Raw genomic sequence first — 22,931 nt, forward strand, 5'->3', positions numbered from 1 at the left:
CAGTATTAACATTTATGGAAAGCCTTTTAGTTGTTAATCTGTTGCTCTTGTCCCTCTTTTGGTTTATGGGAAGAACAATACAGTGGTACCTCGGGTTAAGTACTTAATTCGTTCCGGAGGTCTGTTCTTAACCTGAAACTGTTCTTAACCTGAAGCACCACTTTAGCTAATGGGGTCTCCTACTGCCGCTGCACCGCCAGAGCACAATTTCTGTTCTCATCCTGAAGCACGATTTCTGGGTTAGCGGAGTCTGTAACCTGAAGCGTATGTAACTTGAAGCGTATGTAACCTGAGGTACCACTGTAATAACCCTCAGGTTGGTGGGCTGCCTTAAGAAAGTTAAGAAGGAGTGGAGGTGCCTCTATGTCAGGCTGCTGTCAGTGGCTCCCAGCTAGTTGCCCAGAAAAGTATAAAGGCAACGAAAAGTTTCTTACAGTCCTTTTTTATTTCAAACTTTACAGAGAGCCTCTTGGATAATGGAGTTGTCCTGAGTGAATCTCCACCTCCTTCTCTCCCACTTCCTCATTCATCATCATCATCTTCTTCTCTACAGGTGCCACTAAGTGTCCTCTGTCCTTTGAGCTCTTTGTTCTCCCACTTTTAAGGCCTGCCTGGTTCTGGGAGGTGGTGGATCTGGACTGCTGTCTAATGACAACGTGTCAGCCAGCTACTGCTCTGGCTCTGCCTGCTCCTCTTCTCCCATTATTTCCCAACTTTCCCCCTCTGGCTCGGAGCTCTGACCTCCTACAAACCACTATTGGAAATCTATATTGTCTCCCTCCTCCTCCTCCCTGGAAGGGACAGGATGGGAAGGTGGTCTCCACCCCTCCTCCTCCTTTGCCCAGTCCCTGACATTCTATTCTGGAAGAGAAGATGTTTGTTGGCAGAAGGGAACAAGGAGCTCAGGGAGCAAAAGGTAATTCCCTGGTGGTAGCTCCAGAAACAGGCAAAGGAAGGACAGAGATTGCTTTGGATTTACTTGATCCAGTCTTATTGATACATGTAAGAGGCCCCAGGGGCGGGACATCATCAGCACCTGCCTGGAAATGGTGTAACTTATTCTCCCCCTCCATTGGAGCCAATGAAGGGCAAGAACGTACAAGTTAATAGTTGGGAAATGGTCAGGAAAATGGAATAACCTGCCTTGGGAATGCAGTCATACACAGAACAACTGTGTCTCAGGCTGCTGGGCTCATTCTTATATAGAGCTGGGCTAGGGCAGGGCATGGAAAGGCAGGAAGAAAGATGAACCATTTACCCATATATGGACTGGTCGAATGAACAATGCAGCATCCCAGGCCTTGTCAGTGGGCACTGCTAGGATATAGTTTCGTTCCACCTTTAGAACAGGCATGTAGAGTTGCTGTATGTCACATGTCAGTTTACTTCCAGCACAGTCTGCTGGGAACTTCCCTTGTATATAGCTTTTGCCTATGCTGTTTGCTTGGACACAAAGGGAAGCAGACATGGTTTTTTCCTTTGTCCTGATGCTGAATAAATGCTTGTAAATATGCTTACATATGCCTCTGTCCGCTACTTCTGTTGCAAAGAGTTCTTATCTCTGCTAGCTTGCCCTTATTATTATTAACTCCTGGAACCTCACACTGCTTGGAGAATAGAGTGGTGTGCAACAATTTTAAGCCTGAACTGTTTGCGGCTACTTTTCCTGAGGGATCAATGCTCAGTGCATAGATTGGAAAACACCTGTGGCTTTTTAAAATAACTTTTATTGAAACAACAACCAGAAGCTTTTTTATTAGGAATTGTAGGTGCTGATATTTCAAAGGAGCAGGAAAGACTTTTTATGTATGCAACAACAGCCACACGGATGCTACTAGCCCAGAGATGGAAAGAAGACAAAGTCCCTACCAGAAAAGAATGGCAAAACTGACCAGAAAGCTCAGGAACTAAGAATACCAAAACTTCAATAAAGAATGGAGGGGAATTTTAATTTACGTTAGAGACCACTGTAAGCAGATAAAGACATTAGCAGGATTGCAATAACACTTGTAATGTAGAAGATATTATGGATAAAATGGAGAGACCTAAAAAGCAGAGACATCACCTTGCCAACAAAGGCTGATAAAACACCCCCCCACTCCTGGTCTAAAATGTATATACCCCCTACTTTCAGTCTTGACTTTATTGTCTCTGATGCGGCATGCAAAAATGAAAAAAAAAAGTCAGTCCATTTGTTTTCATAAATAGTGAAATTGGTTTTAAAAACCTGGTTTTGTGAATGAAATGAACCAAGCACAGCACTTATTTGTGGAAATGCAACTGTTCATATTTGTATACTGATCAACATTCTTGATGATTCCCCAACCAACACAGAATTCAATCCTTGCTTTCTGCTGCCCCCTAGTGACAAAGAGACGTTAGAGGCCCCCTGTTCATTTTCTTGCTTTCTACGGCAAGCTAACTCCCTTCATATGCTTTGTAAGGAGAAGAGCCCCCAGCCCTAGCTTGGGTGGACTTGACTGGCCGGTCACCATCTCAAGTTTCTAGCAGTCTCAGTTGCTTGGTTTTGTTGATAAACGAAATTGCCACCAGATGAACAGCTTCTAAAGCCGTGTTCAAACCCCCAATCATGAGCAAACAGTCGACACTCTTAGTGAAGGGCATATTATCACACACAGCTATCCCAGGAATTCCATGACCCATGAACATAGCTTTAAACTAAGGTTTCCAGATGTCCCCGTTTCCCAGGGACAGTCCCCGGATTTACAAATCAGTCCCCTGACAAAATCCATCTATCTAGTAGGAAGTTGAAAAGTGTCCCTGGATTCATTGAAAAAAAAATCTGGTAATCTGACTTTAAACTTAACAGTCACAGTTACTGCCATCTTCCAAGGCAGCCTCGATGTTTCTCAATATTGAAAAACATCAACCACAAGAAGAAAAGCGGGAGAGCCATGTTCAAGTGCATCTACACCCAACATATTCCATGGTAATTCAGGAACCACCTGTGGTTTATGTGGTTCCCTTTGATTACTCAGAGCAAGCCTAGCACAAGCGCAACAACTTCCACCCACCTTCTAGTTATCACTGGATATGCCAGCTTGCATATCAATCCCCTTGCTCTAGCTTTAGTTATCTGAATGTCCTGATGAGTCATAAGTTGCAAGAGGATACTCTGTCTTTGAGACACTCTGTCTCCCAAATAAAAGTTTACTTCTAGGTAAAGGTAAGGTAAAGGATCCCTGGGCGGTTAAGTCCAGTCAAAGCGGACTATGGGGTTGCGGAGCTCATCTTGCTTTCAGGCTGAGGGAGCCTGTGGTCTAAACCACAGAGCCTCTTGGGCTTGCCGATCGGAAGGTTGGCGGTTAAAATCCCCATGACAGAGTGAGCTCCCGTTGCTCTGCCCCAGCTTCTGTCAAACTAGCAGTTCAAAAGCACACCAGTACAAGTAGATAAATAGGTACCATTACAGCGGGAAGGTAAACAGTGTTTCCGTGCGCTCTGGTTTTGTCACAGTGTTCTGTTGTGCCAGAAGCAGTTTAGTCATGCTGGCCACATGACCTGGAAAGCTGTCTGCGGACAAATGCCGCTCCCTCGGCCAGAAAGCAAGATGAGCGCCGCAGCCCCATAGTCGCCTTTGACTGGACATAACTGTCCAGGGGTCCTTTTCCTTTACCTTTGCTTTTCAGACCGAGGGAGCGTTACCTAACTTCTAGACAACATAAGGAGTCATTTACATGCTAAAAGTTTTTTTGCAGCAAGGACACATCTCTCAGATACTGTGGCCATCCATGCTTTATGAGCGCTTCCCCTGCTTTAAGATGGAAATCTTGTTTTATTACTTCCTGCATAGTAGCTTACCCTTCTGGCTGTATGGCTGCAGTCACTGTCTGGCCCATGCACTTCACAGATTCAGGTTTGGACTGAATCTCACCCTTTTTAAATGTGATGTTCGTAGTATGGACTGCCTCCATAACTTGATGGAGAATCTGATCATTCCCCTCAGATGTCTCTGCAGAGCCAATTCCACAATTACTATCTTTGAGTTTGAGTTCAGAGACAAACTGTTCAATGGTATCTCAATGTACTGTAGCTCTGCATGATTCCAAAAGGAATATACTGTTCAAACACCATGTTCTTACAAGGAGTGCCATTTGTCCTAAATCATTCAAGGACTTCTGCTGTGTCATTTAGCCTTTCATTAGGAAAAATATTGTTGTGAGTTTCAGTGAGGGCGGGGCAGGTAGGGGAGTTGTATACCTGAATTAGACAGTTCTGGGATTTCATACACACACACACACACACACACACACACACATTTTGGAATATTCATTTAAGCAACCTTAAATCAATGCCTTCCCTTCTTCTCTTTCCCTGGTTCAGTTTGCTTACAATAAATCCCTTTTTACATAAGATAACCATTCAGTATTCCATTAGTACAGAAATCAAAACTTATCTACACTGTTGAATTTATCTTAATTCTACCAGCGTTTTTAAGTGTACACAATTTTCACCCATATATTCAATAAACATTTCCCAATCTTCTTTAAATGTATGTATGTTTGAAGTTTTATTCTGTTTTTAATGCTCTGTTGAAAGCTGCTCAGCCTAGACAGGGTATAAATAAATAAATTCTTCTCTTCTTCTTCTTCTTCTTCTTCTTCTTCTTCTTCTTCTTCTTCTTCTTCTTCTTCTTCTTTTCTATATGTTAAATCTGTAAGCTGTGCATATTCCATCAGTTTAAGTTACTATTCTTCTTTGGTTGGGACTTCGCTCTTTTTCCATTTGGTCTAACAAAACACAAAGATTTCTAGCCTGCCTAGACTTAAGTCAGAGCCGCACCGCACATTTAAAGCACTCTTATACAACTTTAGTAGTCATGGCTTCCTATAAATAATCCCGGGAACTGCTGGTGCCTTTAATAGACTAAGTTGGGGCCACCAACATTTTTGGCTTACTGGACATATCTGTAATTATGAGATAGGGCCATGGGTGCCAGTCACAAAATGGCTGCTGAGCTGCATGTGATGTAACACAAAATGGCTGATAAAGGCATGGCTTTTTTTCAGCCAGAACTCACTCGAACGGAGTTCCGGCACCTCTTAGGTGGGTGCCCTTCCCCATTATAGGAGAACAATGGAGGCATTCATAGTGAGTTTTGGCACCTCTTTTTCTAGAGAAATAGCACTGGAAAGGTATAATAATAATAATAATAATAATAATAATAATAATAATAATAAATTTTATTTATATTCCGCCCTCCCCAGCCGAAGCCGGGCTCAGGGCGGCTAACAACAATAAAACAGTACAAACACAAAATGGCTGCCATGAGGGGCATGACATAACAGAAAAGGCATTGGCAGGCAACTGGTGCCTCTGAGCACCACATTGGCAACCCCTGAACTCAGTGGCGTAGCGTGGGGGGTGCAGGGGGGACCGGCCGCACCGGGCGCAACATTTGGGGGTTAGGGTTAGGGGGCGTAAATCCACGGGTTAGGGAGCGCAAATCCACGGGTTAGGGGGCGCAAATTACTTGCCTTGCCCCGGGTGCTGACAACCCACGCTACGCCACTAACTGAACTCTGACCAGAAGAGAGTCCAAATTTTTCCTCTTCTTTTTTGGCAATGAGATATATACTGTCTCTAAAAATGGAGATTTGAATTCTGTGTGTGTCTTTGTGGAGTGGGCAAGAGCAGGGCTTTCTTCCAGCCAGAACTCGCCAGAACTCAGTTCCGGCACCTCTCAGATGGGTGCCATTGCCATTATAAGAGAGCAAGGGAGGTGTTTGTGGTGAGTTCCAGCACCTCTTTTTCAAGAAAAATAGCACTGGGGAGGAGGATCTCACTTGTAATCAGAAGTCTACTCTGACCCTTAAGACGGAAGTTCCATCTAGCTGTCCTGATAAATAGAAATGAAGAGGTAGTATTGCATATCACACCCAGAACAACAAAAATCAGGAGTATAGCCACTCCATCCCTACCTATGACTTGTACCGAGGTGCATACATGTCACACACCATAATAAGTCAGATGCTATTTTGCAAAGCGAGTCTGAGGATTTGGTGGATATATGCTTGTTGTCTCGATAATGATACTAATTTTAACATACTCAGGTATAAACTGAGTATAAATGGCAAGAGAATGAGGTGATATTTGAAAGGTCAAGCTCGGCAAAGTTGCCAAAGAGAAGAAGCAAGTCCCAGTGACTGATGGCCATCTCAAAGAACCAGGACTTTGTTTTAAGAAACAATATTCCTTGGAAGGAGAAATGCCATGTTGCAGGACCACATGGTGTCCTTTTGCCTAGAGACAGAGACACCGAGACAAGGCCAGAGATGATTATCTTTAATTTGTGTAGCCATTTGTGTATTCAAAAGATATACAATACACTGTATCAGTCTGCTTGTCACATGGTACGAGACTAAGTGTAAGAACCTCAGGGACAGATCCATTTGAGGTTGAAGACCTTTGCACAAGCAGCCGAAAGATCAGTCTAACAACCCTTTGTGCTATTAGACTGGGAATCTACTTGGGCAGCCTGAACACAAGGGGTTTATTTCATTAGTTTTACTGATCAAAAGGCCAGTGCTACATGTGCTCATGCATCTGTAGAAGAAGAAGAGGAGTTTGGATTTGATATCCGCTTTATCACTACCCGAAGGAGTCTCAAAGCGGCTAACAATCTCCTTTCCCTTCCTCCCCCACAACAAACACTCTGTGAGGTGAGTGGGGCTGAGAGACTTCAGAGAAGTGTGACTAGCTCAAGGTCACCCAACAGCTGCATGTGGAGGAGTGGGGACACGAACCTGGTTCCCCAGATTACAAGACTACCGCTCTTAACCACTACACCACACTGTATACTGATATGTCCAGCTAAATTTTATGCACACCAGTAGTGCTCTGCAAGCAGTTTTTTTTCTAAAAGAAAGGGTATAGTGGAGCTTCATCTATGCCCATTGACCAAAATGGTGTTTGTGTTTGTGTGTGTGTGTGATGCTCTGCAAACATCTTTCTTTTGGGAAAGGCACTTGTGGAGCAACGTGCATGGCCTCACGTGGTGCATAGTCCTATACAGACTTCCAGACTTGCAAGTGGATTCCAGGCTTGCAAACATATATTTCCCCCCTCGAAGGAAATAGCACAAAAATAAATGCTAAACTTGTGGTTTATTCCACTAGGTTTCCAGAAGCTTGCAAATGCTTGAATGTAACATACAAGTTAACAGTTAGCAAATGGTCAGGAAAATGGAATAAATTGCCTTGGGATTGCAGTCATACACATAACAACTCTCCTTGGGTACTATATCCCCGCAGAACATGTGTGAACATGTGGTATGATTGAGAGCTCCTGAGTAGATTCAATCAATACTTTATTTTTCAGAAATGATGCCTCGGCCTTGGTTTTCACCTGGAAGAACATTTCAGGATCAAAAAGGGGATTGTCGCACACCATACCAGGTATTATTTTCAAAATAACAAGTCTCCACTACACTTATCACATGAATTATTTTTAATGTAATTCATTGCAACTTGTATGAATGAGAGAAGGATAGATGGATGTTTGGAATGAAAAGTCAATACCTGCAAGGTTGCCAAAGAGGAACAGCAAGTCCTGGTGACTGATGGCTATTGCAGATCACTAGGACTTTCTTTTAAGGAACAATATACCTTGGAAGAAGAAATGTCACATTGCAGGACCATTGTGTCCTTTTTGCTAGAGACACGGGGACAAGGATAGAGATGGATCACACTGCCAGAAAAGGGGCACATAATCCAAAAGCTCTGCAATCAACATATTCATCCACCTGACACATAATAAGAGATTGAGCAGAGAGTATAAGAACTCTGGAGACAGACCCGTTTTGGGTCGAAGACCTTTGTAGCAACACCTGGAGGTCCTGTCCATTGACAGCCATCTAATCAGACAGAGCAGCAGTCTTTGGTAAATATATATCCCTACAGAGCATGTGTGAATGTGATAAATGTTTGAGAGCTCCTAGATAGATTGAATTAATAAAAAAATTCTGAAGACTGGTGTACCATCTGGCCTTGGTGTATGTGCATTGCCCCTTTGATCCCAGGTTGCCCTCATGACAATGATTAAGTGATAGAAAATGTAAAGGGAGAGAGCACAGATGATCACCTCTGGAACAGTCTTGTTGGAGTCAGGGAGGTCCTAGGAGACTGGACTGAGGAGGAATGGTGGAGACCGCTCCCCCTTCTTCTGCCCTTCCAAGAGGAGACAGCATAGATTTAGAAGAGTGGTTTGCAGAAGGTAATAATTCGGAGGCTGCAGAGGGGAGAAGCTGGGAGATACTGGATGACAAGCAGGAGGAGGAAAAAGAACTAGGGGAGAGACAGCTGACAGACTCAGTGTCTTTAGGAAGCATTCCTGAACTCCCATCTCAGGTCCCGGGGGCACTGAGAGTAGGAGAACAGAAAGCTCAGAGGCAGAACACACAGAGTAGCTGATGTAGGAATGATGTATAATAGGAGAGACGGAGGGGTGGAACTTATTTGGAGCAACACCATTATCTGAGAAGCGACATCCTATGTCTCTGTGAATATTGAATAAATTATCTTGGTAAGAACACCTTGTTTTCCCATTTCTGGCAGCCAGCCATGAGGGAGGGGGGGGGGGATCGGATTCCCTGAAACCTGACAGGTAGACATAGTAGACTTGGTCTCTCTGATTTCCCCTCTGATCTTGGGTTGCATTCAGGATATACATATTATAGAGAAAAATACCCCATTGAGGGACAACCTAGGGCTTTCCCTTTGCTGGGTTTGCTACTGTGTAATGGGTGAAATGGCCCTACAAGATTGCCAGCATGCACTGTTTTGTCCTTTTGCCTAGAGACAGAGACACCGAGACAAGGCCAGAGATCAGCACCTTTAATTTGTGTAGCCGGAAGAGGGGCTCATAATTCAAAAGATATACAATGCACAGTATCAGTCTGCTTGTCACATGGTATGAGACTATGTGTAAGAACCTCAGAGACAGATCCATTTGAGGTTGAAGACCTTTGCATAGCAGCCCCAAAATCAGTCTAACAACCCTCTGTGCTATTAGACTGGGAATCTATTTGGGCAGCCCGAACACAAGGCGTTTAATTCATTAGTTTTACTGATCAAAAAGCCAGTGCTTTTATCCTGTTTTCTCATGTGCTCATGCATCTGTAATCTGCCATGTCCAGCTCAATTTTATTCACACCAGTAGTGCTCTGCAAGCAGTTTTTCTAAAAGAAAGTCTTCTAGTGGAGCTTCATCTATGCCCATTGAGCAAACTGTTGAACAGTCGATCTGGTGTGTCTGTCTGTGTGTGTCTGTCTCTTTGTGTGATGCTCTGCAAACACCTTTCTTTTGTGAAAGGCACTTGTGGAGCAACATGCATGGCCTCAGGTGGTGCATAGCCCTAAACAGACTTCCAGACTTGCAAGTGGATTCCAGGCTTGCAAACATATCTTTTTTCCCCTCAAAGGAAATAGCACAAAAATAAATGTTAAACTTGTGGTTTATTCCACTAGATTTCCAGAAGCATGCAAATGCTTGAATGTAACGTACAAGCTTGCGTGCTCAGTCTCTAAAGGTCTCTGAGGCTTGAGTCACAGTTTTGATGCTGTTCCAAGAACTTGAGTTTGCCCAGCTGCTGGCCGGTGGGCTAGAGCCAGCTGGGGGCCTGCCAATTGCCCCCATCTCCCCGGAGGTATCTCAACAGTCACATGCTGTGGGGACCTCCTGTAATTTTCCCTATCCTCACTTTATGGCTTCCACAATTCTGGTTATAGTATCAACAGTATGAGGAGCTCTGAGAAAAGGAGTGTGCTTTAGGATGGGAATTTGTAGCTACTTTGAGGTATGAATGCTCTCTTTGTTGTGAGCAGCGGTGATGGTAGAAGAAGTGTCCCCAAGGCAGGCCAGCCCAAGGCATCCTGGCAACTGAAGCAAATGAGAAAATTGCACCCCCAAGAATCATAGTTAAGAAGTCTAAAAGACAATGGGCCTCCTTTACATGGTAGGGGATGCTGTTCTTTCCTGCTTCACCTGCCTGCCCAAGAACTACACACCTTGCAAAGGAGGAACCAATCCTCTACAGCCTTCCTTGTCAGCTATGCTGAAAGTCAGGCTTATCCTAACTAACAGCAACATGCCAATGTTCCTGACTCCAGTACCTAGTAAATGGCTTCAGGAAGGGATTGAGCACTTGGGCTTGTGGAAGAGGTAAAGGCAGAGCCAGGATAACCTTCTCTCTTCCTGTGACTTCAGCTCCTGCCACCCCATGCGATTCCAGCTCACATGACACCCCTGTCACTCACCCCCAGGTCCCCACTTGTGGGCAGCTGGCACTCACCCAGAAAAGGCCTTCCAGTGCCAATGCTCTCATCATCATCATTCTCTTTGCCATTCCCTCAGGGCACATACATAATGCACCCATGTAACAGGGGCAGGTCTCTCCTATCATCTATGATGTCCTTGCATTATAGGAGGGAATGTGGATGCAAGCAGGGCAGGCTGGTGGAGACGGAGGAGACAGTCAACAAGAGCAGGAGGCCAATCTGCTACCCATCCCAGCTTGCCGTCTGAGGCAAGAACTTCACCTTGCCTCATAGGTGGGGTGACCGTGTTTGTAAGTATGGATGGACAAAGCAGAACAGCAATGCAATAAGGAAAATATGCATGGAAGAGAATTTATTAAGATGATGCTCTGCTGCAGGTCCAAGAAAATTTCAAAGGGAAGGGGGAAATTGAAGAGGCATCTCTATAGCAACGGCTATTTTGAAAGTGATGAGAGAGAGTAGAAATAATGTAAAGGCAGCTTCCCAGCCAACACAGTGGAGAAGGGAAGTCTCCTTTAGAGTTATTGCTTGCAGATGAAGGCGTATGTGTTGTTGCATTTTACATCATTCCACTTCTTAAAACCTGAAATTCAAAACAAAAATTATAATTCAAGAAAAAAGGAAAGTTACTTCTTATTGCCTATTATTCCTTTCCCCAATGTGTAGGAGGAATAAAATGGATTCAGACTTTAATAATAGTGAGGGAACCACCAGAAGGCCCTCAGAGCTGGACCTCTGTGCCCAGGTTGAACAATGGGGGTGGAGACACTCCTTCAGGTATACTGGGCTGAGTCCATTGAGGGCTTTCAAGATCAGCACCAACACTTTGAATTGTGCTCAGAAACGTAGTGGGAGCCAATGTAGGTCTTTCAGGACCAGTGTTATACAGTCTCTGCAGCCACTCCGAGTCACCACTCTAGTGCCACATTCTGGATTAATTGCAGTTTCTGGCTCACCTTCAAAGGTAGCCCCACACAGAGCACATTGCAGTAGTCAAAGCAGGAGATAACTAGAGCATGCACCACTCTGGCAAGACAGTCCGCAAGCAGGTAGGGTCTCAGCCTGCGTACCAGATGGAACTGGTAGGCAGCTGCCTTGAACACAGAATTGGCCTGTGCCTCCACGGACAGCTGTGAGTCTAAAACGAGTCCCAGGCTGCACATCTGGTCCTTCAGGTGCACTGTTACCCCATTCAGAACCAGAGAGTCCTCCACACCTGCCATCCCCCTGTCCCCCCAAAACAGTACTTCTGCTTTGTCAGGATTCAGCCTCAATCTGTTAGCTGCCATCCTTCCTCCAACTGACTCCAGACACTCAAAAAGGACCTTCACCGCCTTCACTGGTTCTGATTTGAAAGAGAGGTAGAGCTGGGTATCATCTGCATACTGATGAACACCAAGACCAAACCCGCTGATGATCTCTCCCAGCGGCTGCATGTAGATGTTGAAAAGCATGGGGGAGAGGACAGAACCCTGAGGCACCCAACAAGTGAGAGCCCAGGGGTCTGAGCACTCACCCCCCACATCACTTTCTGAACATGGCCCAGGAGGAAGGAGCAGAACCACTATATAACAGTGCCCCCAGCTCCTAGTGCCTCTAGACAGTCCAGAAGGATGTCATGGTTGATGGTATCAAAGGCCGCTGAGAGATCCAGCAGAACTAGGAAACAGCTTTCACCTTTGTCCCTAGCCCACCAGAGATCATTGACCAGCGTGACCAAGGCAGTTTCAGTCCCATGATGAGGCCTGAATCCCAATTGGAAGGGATCCAAATGGTCCGCATCCTCCAGGCGTGCTTGGAGTTGTTCAGCAACCACCTGCTCAGTCACTTTGCCCAAGAATGGAAGATTTGAGTGATAGTTGTCCATATTGCCCATGTCCAAAGATGTTTTTTAAAGACGCAATTTAATAACTGCCTCTTTCAGCGGTTCCGGGAAAGCTTGCTCACAGAGGAAAGCATTCACTATCCCCCGGAGTCCATCACCCTGCCCTTCCCGGCTCACTTTTATGAGCCAGGATGGGCAAGGATCGAGGAGACAGGTGGTCAGTTTCACTCATCCAAGCAGCCTGTCCACATCCTCGGAGGTAACAGATTGTAACTGATCCCATACAACTGGAATAGACAGTACTCTAGCACTCTCCTGCCCCAGCCCTGCTCCCATGATGGTGTCTACCTCTTTCCGAATCTGAGCGGCTTTGCCTGCAAAAAAGTTGCAAAATCATTGCAGGAGATCTTGGGGTCCTTACCAGGCCCCAATGGTGAAGGTGGTTCTGTTAAGATTGTGAACCACCTGAAAGAGTCTCCTGCTGCTGTTTTCTGCAGATGTAATAGAGGCAGTGAAGAAGGACCTCTTCACCATCGCTATTGCCACTTGGTAGGCTCGACATTGAGCTCTAACCCGTTTCTGGTCCGATTTCCACCACTGGCGCTATTGCCACCTCAGTGATTGTTTCATCACCCTCAGCTCTGGATAAAACCATGAGGCTGCCAGGCTCCATGCAGTTGGGGAGAGCGCTTCGGAGCCAGACAGTCGATAGCGCTGGTTAACTCTGCATTCCAGTGGGTCACCGGGGAATCAGCTGAAAGGCCATCAACACGGGATAAAACATCCCCTACTTTGGCCACCTCATGAGAAGAGAAGACTCCCTGGAAAAGACCCTGATGTTGGGAAAGATGGAGGGCACAAGGAGAAGGGGATGACAGAGGACGAGATGGTTGGACAGTGTTCTTGAAGCTACCAGCATGAATTTGACCAAACTATGGGAGGCAGTGGAAGACAGGAGTGGGAGGCAGTGGAAGACAACAACACCACTCTCTGCAAACCATTTGAATCCATTAAGTGGGGTGGAGGCGGATCCAAATCGGTCCCACCTCCCTGCAGAGGGGAAGGGTCACAACACCAGGAAGTGCTCTGACCATGGCACTTCTTTCTTTTTGCTTTCTTTTTGCTTTTTCTTAGTGTCATATCACCCACATCCATAAAGGTGAACTCCAGGTCTAAGACATGTCTGCGACTATGAGTTGGGCCAAATTCATTCAGGGACAGCCTCATGGAGACCATGCTTTCCACGAAGTCCCAAGCAGCCCATTATAAGGTTGTGTCAGCATGGATGTTAAAATCCCCTAGGACAACCAAACTAGGTGTCTCCAGGAGACCATCTCCCATGACCTGAAGCAGCTCGGCCAGGGAATCCTTGGTACAGTGGGGAGGTCGGTACACCAAAAGGAATCCTGTTGTCCAACTTCCAGAACACACACTCAGAAAACTGGATCTTCCCAATAGGACACCTGGTGCAAGCTAATGAGTTCCCAAAACTCACTGCAACCTCGCCTCCCTGCCCATATAACCTGGGTTGCTGTGTGTAAGAGAAACCTGGTGGACAAGCAGAGACAAGGACAGGCCATTTGCTTCATCCAACCAAGTCTCTGTTACACATGCCAGGTCAAGTCCTCCATCCCAATCAAGTCATGGATGGCAGTGGTCTTATGAATCATTGACCTGGCATTGCACAGCAGCACCTTCAGATCATGTGGGTCTCCCTTGTTTATTCCAGTAACCTTCTGGTCAAGACCAGATCCAGAGGCAGGGATAGTCTTCAAACAATGAATAAACCTGCCTCCTCGGTAATGACATGGTCTGATCTTAGCGTAACTCCTCCTCCTACCCATGATCACTGAGATTGGGTGTCCCAGTGCAACCCCACCTGTGGAACCTGCCTCAGTCATTCTATTGGCTGGGGCCCACTCCCAGGCAGCCCTGACCTTCTCTCCTTCAGAACAGAATACAAACTATACAATGAACCAATAAAACAGTAGAAGCTAACAACAACAACCAAATTACAATTATACTAAAATTAAACTAATCCCCAGGCCCAACTAAATGTTTATCCCACCCCCAACAGAGAAAAACAAAACAAAAAACCAAAATTTAAAATGCCACAGATTAAAAACCTATTTTAAAGCATTTAAAAACATTTTCCACAGTTTGTTCCAGTGAGTCTGGCCTTTTCAGGACTCACAACAGGGCTGTGACCCAGAACTAACCAAACATATGAAGGTCACTCACTGATCACCTGGCTTCAAAGTCTTAAATGTTTTATCATGCTATTAATATTATTTCGGGAGACACCCAGATAGAGAATGAATGAATGAATGAATATTATTCTTAGTATTGTTGTTGTTGTTGTTTAGTCGTTTAGTCGTGTCCGACTCTTCGTGACCCCATGTCCTCCACTGCCTCCCGCAGTTTGATCAAACTCATGCTAGTAGCTTCAAGAACACCATCCAACCATCTCATTCTCTGTCGTCCCCTTCTCCTTGTGCCCTCCATCTTTCCCAACATCAGGGTCTTTTCCAGGGAGTCTTCCCTTCTCATGAGGTGGCCAAAGTATTGGAGCCTCAGCTTCACGATCTGTCCTTCCAGTGAGCGCTCAGGGCTGATTTCCTTCAGAATGGAGAGGTTTGATCTTCTTGCAGTCCATGGGACTCTCAAGAGTCTCCTCCAGCACCATAATTCAAAAGCATCAATTCTTCGGCGATCAGCCTTCTTTATGGTCCAGCTCATGGAGCCCAAGAAAGTAAAATCTCTCACTGCCTCCATTTCTTCCCCATCTTTTTGCCAGGAGGTGATGGGCCCAGTGGCCATGATCTTCGTTTTTTTGATGTTGAGCTTCAGACCATATTCTTAATATTCTTAGTATTATTAAATGCTGTTTGAGCCTAATCATTTTGTTAAGAAACATGATAGAGTATAAGATGGCATAACCCAGATCTTACTTTGGCAACCACTGTTTTCTGAACAAAATATGTGATCACATGCAACCGAAGAATGAAGGCTGACTGCAGAAAAAGATTCTGCTTCATGGTATGATTGGAAGTTTCCCTAAAGGATCAATACGTAGGACCACTTCTGGTCAGATCTCCAGAGATATTGACTTGTGAACCTTAGTACAGAGAAGCACCAGGCTGAGGGTGTATCCAATCAACTAATACCCAGAGTAAACCTTTTCAAATGAATGGACCATCAGTAGCAATGACTAACCAGAGTATTTTGAGTTTGATTTTTCTGATTTTTAAAATCAGATACTACCCTTTGAAATACTTGAAACTGATGGAGTGATAGGCATTTTTTTTAGTCAGTCCCTACAAATTGCTTGCTTACCTGTCTCCTTTGCCAGATGCACACAATATTCTTCATTTTTGAAGTTGTCTGGGCGATTAAAATCCCAGCCTTTGTAATCATAGATCTCATCGTCCGACCACCTCCAATGCCCTTTCTGCAGCAATATGATGGAACAGATCATACATTCATTTGATACGAGGAGGCCAATGCAAAGGTCACATGGAGAGTTGACCAGTTATGAAGCAATTGCCAGTTATGATGGAGTTACAGTCGTACCTTGGTTCTCTAGCGGAATCCTTTCTGGAAGTCCGTTCGACTTCCAAAAACATTTGAAAACCAAGGCGTGACTTCCCATAGGCTGCAGGAGCTTCCTGCACTCAATCAGAAGCTACGTCAGACCTTTGGGTTCCAAAGAACGTTTGCAAACCGAAAAACTCACTTCTAGGTTTCCGGCGTTCGGAAGCCAAAACATTCGAGTCACAAGGCATTTGAGAACCAAGGTATGACTGTATTTGTAAGAAAAACACTGGGACCTAATTTGAATAGTAGAGTGCTTGGTATCTGGTGGGCGGGGCTTGTGGGTTTTGCTCCGGAGACAAGTCCTGAGCCCCTCCCTTCAGTATCTGTCTTCCGTTAAGAATATCAGTTAAGAGGGACCAACTGCTTCTTCTCGCTTCTTGCCTCAGACTTGCCTCATGTTATTGTATTTAGTTTCTCTTATTTTGTATTTTTGTTACAGTTTTCTTTCTTATTCAAGCTTAGTTTACATTTATGTGAGCCACTTATTTTCCTCAAACAAGAAACTCTGCTGGAGAATGGTGGAACATCCTAAACTTGGGTGAGTGAGGGGATATTATTCCCAGTTTGCCAGGAGGAATGAATATGTTAATCATCTCCCCACTTCCACAGCAATATTAGAGGACGATTCTATTCGAAAATTGTGGAAAAGTCACATATTGGAGTCATCTGGGGAGACGATTTGAGTAAGGTTGGAATGGTAATGCTATGAAGCCATTACTCAGTGACAATGGCCTGAAATTGAGAAAGTAAAGGCAACTCACCTCAGTGGGATCATGCAGCCCAATCCAAACCCGACTTTCCTTTTTCTGGTTTGCAGAGATGTAACTGGCCACCACATCTGACTCTTTTTGATTGAGGACGGAGGCAAGATGGGTCCCACAGCCAAAGCTCATGCACTCATTCTGAGAATAGCCAAGCAAGTAAATAAGCTCCACCACTATTGCTAACACACACACACACACACACACACACACACACACACACACACACACAGACTCTTTCCCACAAAGCTTTCCCAGAGTGGTTCAGAACTTGTCAAATAAGTAATAACAATTATTTAAAAATCATAAAACACCAGTGGTGGAGTGTTGGAAGTTTTTCAAACGGGAACTAAAGCAGCTGAGGAAGAAAGAGAGAAAAAGGGTTGAAGAAAATGCTGTGAGTGAAGCCAGGCCCCTTTCTCCATCCTCTGGACCTGCTGGGAAACTAAGGAAACCTGCTGGACCTGCTCCACACGAGTGCAATTAAAGGTACTTCAAGCACTCAATCTTGGTGCAAGAAAACCACCTTGAAGCTCATACACAAAAACTGGGATGAATGCAGGAAGAATGCTCATAGTCATGATTTGGCTGCACTCTTTTCAGAAGCGGGTGGCGCTGTGGGTTAAACCACAGAGCCTAAGACTTGCCGATCAGAAGGTCAGCGGTTCGAATCCCCGCAGCGGGGTGAGCTCCTGTTGCTTGGCCCCTGCTCCTGCCAACCTAGCAGTTCGAAAGCCCGTCAAAGTGCAAGTAGATAAATAGGGACTGCTCCAGCGGGAAGCTAAACGGCGTTTCTGTGCGCTGCTCTGGTTCGCCAGAAGCGCTTAGTCATGCTGGCCACATGACCCAGAGGCTGTCTGCAGACAAATGCCGGCTCCCTCGGCCTATAGAGCGAGATGAGCACGTAACCCCAGAGTCGGTCACGAGTGGATCTAATGTTCAGGGGTCCCTTTACCTTTATGCAGGCATGTGGAATGTTGACCTGTGTTTTAATCTGGTTTTGTAGCTTATCCTTGAATTTAACTATTATCTTAATGTTTGAAATAGTTGTTCTTAACTATATATAGCTGGGTGATGTCAGGTTTTCAACACCATGATGTATCACTAGCCAAACATCACAATCTGGCGATACACCATGATGTTGAAACAACAATCTGTATTGGCCCCAGCCCTCAAGGCATAGGGTGAAACGGCCACAGCTCTCATTGCAAGAGATGAGGCACTTTCATCCCAACACCCTGCAGAGCTGAGGATGACACAGCTTGTTTGCGGTTCTTGGCTTGGGGGTGGGAAGGCTCCACTCCCCCCGCCCCAGCTGAGTGAGCCCTGAGGTCCCTCCTGCTCACATGCAAGCTGGAGGGACAAAGGGGCAGAGATAGCTTGTATCTTTTCACTTGTGAGGTGGTACCTTCTTGCCAGGCCATCTCTCCTGACTGTTAATTAAGCTTTCTTGGCTCCTGTGGAAACAGGTTACTTGAACACAATGGGTGAGCAACTCTCTTTTGATTATACCAAGATGCTGGCCAGGTATTGTCTCCCAACAGCTCACACTGATAGCCCTCCTCACAAAAATGTCATCTGAAACCCATGACAGCACCTGATGTGACAGCTTGGTTGGTGAGAAACAGCTTCTTACCTCAGCTTCAGACCAAGTTTTCTGAGAGTCAAAATATGCATAGCAGCTGCCCTGGGATTTCATCCAATTCCTGGGACAGGATCTGGCCTTTACTGTATGGAGAGAGGAGTAAAGGAAGAAAAAGATGGGGGAGGGGGACAAAAGCTGTTAGAATGCAATTTTCAATGTGGAATCCTACTTCACCTACAAATGTGCACAGATAATTTTAAGATTAATGAATGCAGACCTAATTTAAACATTCCTGCTTCCATTGGTGACTGGTACCCCATGGCACCAATATGAAATTGGGACAGAAAGCAGGGAGGCAAAGAGTAAGTGGATCCAGAGTCAATGACAGGCAGAGCCACTCCCTGACTGGTTGTCAATATGAATATGAGGAGTGGTTCAGAGCAGATTGAGGTTGGTAGGGCAGTTTCCTATTCACCCTAATGGACCTGCTCCCATTGCCTGGTTATTTATTCCAACAGCCTTGGGTGGATTACCATCACCTGGAAATCTGACAAGTAGTTTTGTTTTTACAAATGCTTAACCCCAATTAAAATTTCTGGGGAATTCCCAGATAATTGTTAAAGCACTCACCTCCTGGGAATGAATAGGAGACCAGGAACCCAAAAAGGCAAAGGTAGGTGACAGCCCCCATCTTCTGGTTGACCTTCAGTGGAAGGAAATGTGCAGCAAATTATAAACTTATTCTTACTTATTGGCATCGTCAATGTGGTGATAGCAGGAAGAAGTAAATCGGTATTTTCTGTTCTTAAAATCATAAATGGGAAGATTAGAGAAAGAAGAGAGAACCCAAAACTTAAAGTTGGCGATTGTTGAAGTATCATGGAGTCAAATAAGGTTAGTGTGCAGAGGCACCTAGTGCTGACCATGTTCCATCTTCTGGTTGACCTTTTATGGAAGGTCAAAACCTATCCCCACTGATTGCCATTTCGTCCATGTGGTAATGGCAGGAAGAAATAAAATAGTATTTTATACTCTTAACATCTTAATTCTCCTTCATGTGAATTTCTAAAAAATGAGAAGAGAAGGAAAAGAATGGAGAAAAACAAGAAGGTTAGGGAAAGAAGGGAGAACCTAAAGAGTTTGCCATTGTTGAGGAATCACAGATCCTGGATTCTGGACCTGTGGAGGCTGGTGTCCATTGGGACTGGTAGGATTTGTAGGGCAGAAGGCAGTAAAACCAATGGTAAGTGGAGGCAGAGTCAATGACAGGCAGAGCCAAGCAATTCTGGTTTTGTTCTCTTTCCCCTCCAGGGACAACAGGTAGAAGGAAGGGACAGATGTAAGAAAGAACACACAACACTGGGACTTTCTGAGGGCAGGTGGAGCTTTGTGGGGCTGTGCCCCATTCGTCCTAGCATACCTGCCTCCACTGTTTCTAGACCAGGGATGCTAACTTGAATAAAATATTGAGGCATAATTGATCACAAGATGCAGCACACAGACACCATTTGAATGGCAGTGCCCATCAACTGGGGGAGGGCTGGCCCCTTCAAATATTTTATGGGGAGTGAAGGAGCCTCAGCTCCTAGCAGTTGGCTCCGATGTTCTAGACTAAAGCAGTATTAACATTTATGGAAAGCCTTTCAGTTGTTAATCTGTTGCTCTTGTCCCTCTTTTGTTTTATGGGAAGAACAATACAGTGGTACCTCGGGTTAAGTACTTAATTCGTTCCGGAGGTCTGTTCTTAACCTGAAACCGTTCTTAACCTGAAGCACCACTTTAGCTAATGGGGCCTCCTACTGCCGCTGCACCGCCAGAGCACAATTTCTGTTCTCATCCTGAAGCAAAGTTCTTAACCTGAAGCACGATTTCTGGGTTAGCGGAGTCTGTAACCTGAAGCGTATGTAATTTGAAGCGTATGTAACCTGATGTACCACTGTAATAACCCTCAGGTTGGTGGGCTGCCTTAAGAAAGTTAAGGAGGAGTGGAGGTGCCTCTATGCCAGGCTGCTGTCAGTGGCTCCCAGCTAGTTGTCCAGAAAAGTATAAAGGCAAGGAAAAGTTTCTTACAGTCCTTTTTTATTTCAAACTTTACAGAGAGAGCCTCTTGGATAATGGCGTTGTCCTGAATGAATCTCCACCTCCTTCTCTCCCACTTCCTCATTCATCTTCATCTTCTTCTTCTCTACAGGTGCCACTAAGTGTCCTCTGTCCTTCGAGCTCTTTGTTCTCCCACTTTTAAGGCCTGCCTGGTTCTGGGAGGTGGTGGATCTGGACTGCTGTCTAATGACAACGTGTCAGCCAGCTACTGCTCTGGCTCTGCCTGCTCCTCTTCTCCCATTATTTCCCAACTTTCCCCCTCTGGCTCGGAGCTCTGACCTCCCACAAACCACTATTGGAAATCTATATTGTCTCCCTCCTCCTCCTCCTCCTCCTCCCTGGAAGGGACAGGATGGGAAGGTGGTCTCCACCCCTCCTCCTCCTTTGCCCAGTCCCTGACACTCTATTCTGGAAGAGAAGATCTTTGTTGGCAGAAGGGAACAGGGAGCAAAAGGTAACTCCCTGGTGGTAGCCCCAGAAACAGGCAAAGGAAGGACAGAGATTGCTTTGAATTTACTTGATCCAGTCTTATTGATACATGCAAGAGGCCCCAGGGGCGGGACATCATCAGCACCTGCCTGGAAATGGTGTAACTAATTCTCCCCCTCCATTGGAGCCAATGAAGGGCAACAACGTACAAGTTAATAGTTAGCAAATGGTCAGGAAAATGGAATAACCTGCCTTGGGAATGCAGTCATACACAGAACAACTGTGTCTCAGGCTGCTGGGCTCATTCTTATATAGAGCTGGGCTAGGGCAGGGCATGGAAAGGCAGGAAGAAAGATGAACCATTTACCCATATATGGACTGGCCGAATGAACAATGCAGCATCCCAGGCCTTGTCAGTGGGCACTGCTAGGATATAGTTTCGTTCCACCTTTAGAACAGGCATGTAGAGTTGCTGTATGTCTCATGTCAGTTTACTTCCAGCACAGTCTGCTGGGAACTTCCCTTGTATATAGCTTTTACCTATGCTGTTTGCTTGGACACAAAGGGAAGCAGACATGTTTTTTTCCTTTGTCCTGATGCTGAATAAATGCTTGTAAGTATGCTTACATATGCCTCTGTCCGCTACTTCTGTTGCAAAGAGTTCTTATCTCTGCTAGCTTGCCCTTATTATTATTAACTCCTGGAACCTCACACTGCTTGGAGAGTAGAGTGGTGTGCAACAATTTTAAGCCTGAACTGTTTGCGGCTACTTTTCCTGAGGGATCAATGCTCAGTGCATAGATTGGAAAACACCTATGGCTTTTTAAAATAACTTTTATTATAACAACAACAACAACAACCAGAAGCTTTTTTATTATGAATTGTAGGTGCTGATATTTCAAAGGAGCAGGAAAGACTTTTTATGTATGCAACAACAGCCACACGGATGCTACTAGCCCAGAGATGGAAAGAAGACAAAGTCCCTACCAGAGAAGAATGGAAAACTGTGGGAAATGATATATAATGAAATGAAAAAGGTACTTAAATGTACTTTTCCTAAGAAACCAGAAGCCTTTCTCTTGGGCATTGTTGGCCAACTGGTGTCAAGGAAAGACAGAATTTCTTTTATGTATGCTACAACAGCAACAAGAATACTTATCGCAAAGTATTGGAAAACACAGGATCTACCCACTCTGGAAGAATGGCAGATGAAGGTGATAGACTACATGGGACTGGCTGAAATGACTGGCAGAATCCGAGACCAGGGGAAAGAGACGGCGGAAGAAGATTGGAAGAAATTTAAAATTTACCTTAAGAAAAATTGTAAAATTAATGAGTGTTAAAATGTCGTGGTCATAGAAAATAAGAGATTACAGCTGTATAAGATCAAGTAAAAGAAAAGAAAAGGAAAAATTGGATAAGATTAAGGGTAGGATTTGCTGAAACAAATTTGGGAATTGGAATGCAGAAAGGGGAGGTATGGGGAAGTGGGTGAAGTAAGGTTTAAGAAAAAAAGGATTTGAAATTATACGTGTTTGTTTGTTTATGTGTGTGTACGTTTGTATTGTGCATTGTGTGTGTGTTTTTATAATTTGTGAAAATTTAATAAATATTTATTAAAAAAAAGAAGAATGGAAAACTGACCAGAAAGCTCAGGAACTAAGGATACCAAAACTTCAATAAAGAATGGAGGGGAATTTTAGTTTACTTAAGAGACCACTGTAAGCAGATAAAAACATTAGCAGGATTGCAATAACACTTGTAATGTAGAAGATATTATGGATAAAATGGAGAGACCTAAAAAGCAGAGACATCACCTTGCCAACAAAGGTCTGTATAGTTAAAGCCATGGTTTTCCCAGTAGTGATGTATGGAAGTGAGAGCTGGACCATAAAGAAGGCTGATCGCCGAAGAATTGATGCCTTTGAATTATGGTGCTGGAGTAGACTCTTGAGAGTCCTATGGACTGCCAGAAGATCAAACCTATCCATTCTGAAGGAAATCAGCCCTGAGTGCTCACTGGAAGGACAGATCGTGAAGCTGAGGCTTCAATACTTTGGCCACCTCATGAGAAGAGAAGAGTCCCTAGAAAAGACCCTGATGTTGGGAAAGATGGAGGGCACAAGGAGAAGGGGACGACAGAGGACAAGATGGTTGGACAGTGTTCTCGAAGCTACAAACATGAGTCTGACCAAACTGCGGGAGGCAGTGGAAGACAGGAGTGCCTGGCGTGCTCTGGTCCATGGGGTCACGAAGAGTCGGACACGACTAAACGACTAAACAACAACAACAACGAGTGTGTAGAAAATAACCTACAACACAAAGATAAGATTTTTA

At 44.9% G+C, this 22,931-nt stretch overlaps 3 protein-coding genes across 11 annotated transcripts in view; 1 reads left to right on the forward strand and 2 right to left on the reverse strand.

Annotated features, from left to right (window-relative positions):
• The window catches only part of OSGEP (O-sialoglycoprotein endopeptidase), a 244,986-nt gene that overhangs the window by 209,998 nt on the left and 12,057 nt on the right, over window positions 1-22,931 (reverse strand). The gene's annotated exons all lie outside the window — the stretch shown is intronic.
• The window catches only part of LOC310691186 (C-type lectin BpLec-like), a 136,657-nt gene that overhangs the window by 11,143 nt on the left and 102,583 nt on the right, over window positions 1-22,931 (reverse strand). For 2 of the 7 annotated variants that reach the window (XM_083470845.1, XM_083470848.1), the window contains exons 2-6: window positions 18,696-18,768; window positions 18,117-18,208; window positions 16,481-16,621; window positions 15,459-15,573; window positions 10,635-10,880 (exon numbers count right to left, since the gene is read on the reverse strand). The exons of 2 other annotated variants lie outside the window; for them this stretch is intronic. In XM_083470845.1, the coding sequence (XP_083326971.1) occupies window positions 10,819-10,880; window positions 15,459-15,573; window positions 16,481-16,621; window positions 18,117-18,208; window positions 18,696-18,768 (483 nt within the window). In that variant the 3' untranslated portion in view covers window positions 10,635-10,818. Of the gene's footprint in view, window positions 1-10,634; window positions 10,881-15,458; window positions 15,574-16,480; window positions 16,622-18,116; window positions 18,209-18,342; window positions 18,637-18,695; window positions 18,769-18,911; window positions 18,991-22,931 lie in introns of those variants that run through there. 3 more of the 7 variants (XM_083470849.1, XM_083470850.1, XM_083470846.1) reach the window with 3 other exon arrangements.
• LOC310691178 (regenerating islet-derived protein 4-like) overlaps window positions 1-22,931 on the forward strand; it is a 41,973-nt gene that overhangs the window by 4,045 nt on the left and 14,997 nt on the right. The window contains exon 1 of one of the 3 annotated variants that reach the window (XM_083470832.1): window positions 16,069-16,257. The exons of 1 other annotated variant lie outside the window; for it this stretch is intronic. The gene's annotated coding sequence lies outside the window, so the exon portion shown is untranslated. Of the gene's footprint in view, window positions 1-16,068; window positions 16,258-20,107; window positions 20,257-22,931 lie in introns of those variants that run through there. One more of the 3 variants, XM_083470833.1, reaches the window with a different exon arrangement.

The sequence above is a fragment of the Podarcis liolepis genome (genome assembly GCF_965112155.1).
Source record: "Podarcis liolepis genome assembly, chromosome: 13".
Taxonomy (NCBI): Eukaryota; Metazoa; Chordata; class Lepidosauria; order Squamata; family Lacertidae; genus Podarcis; species Podarcis liolepis.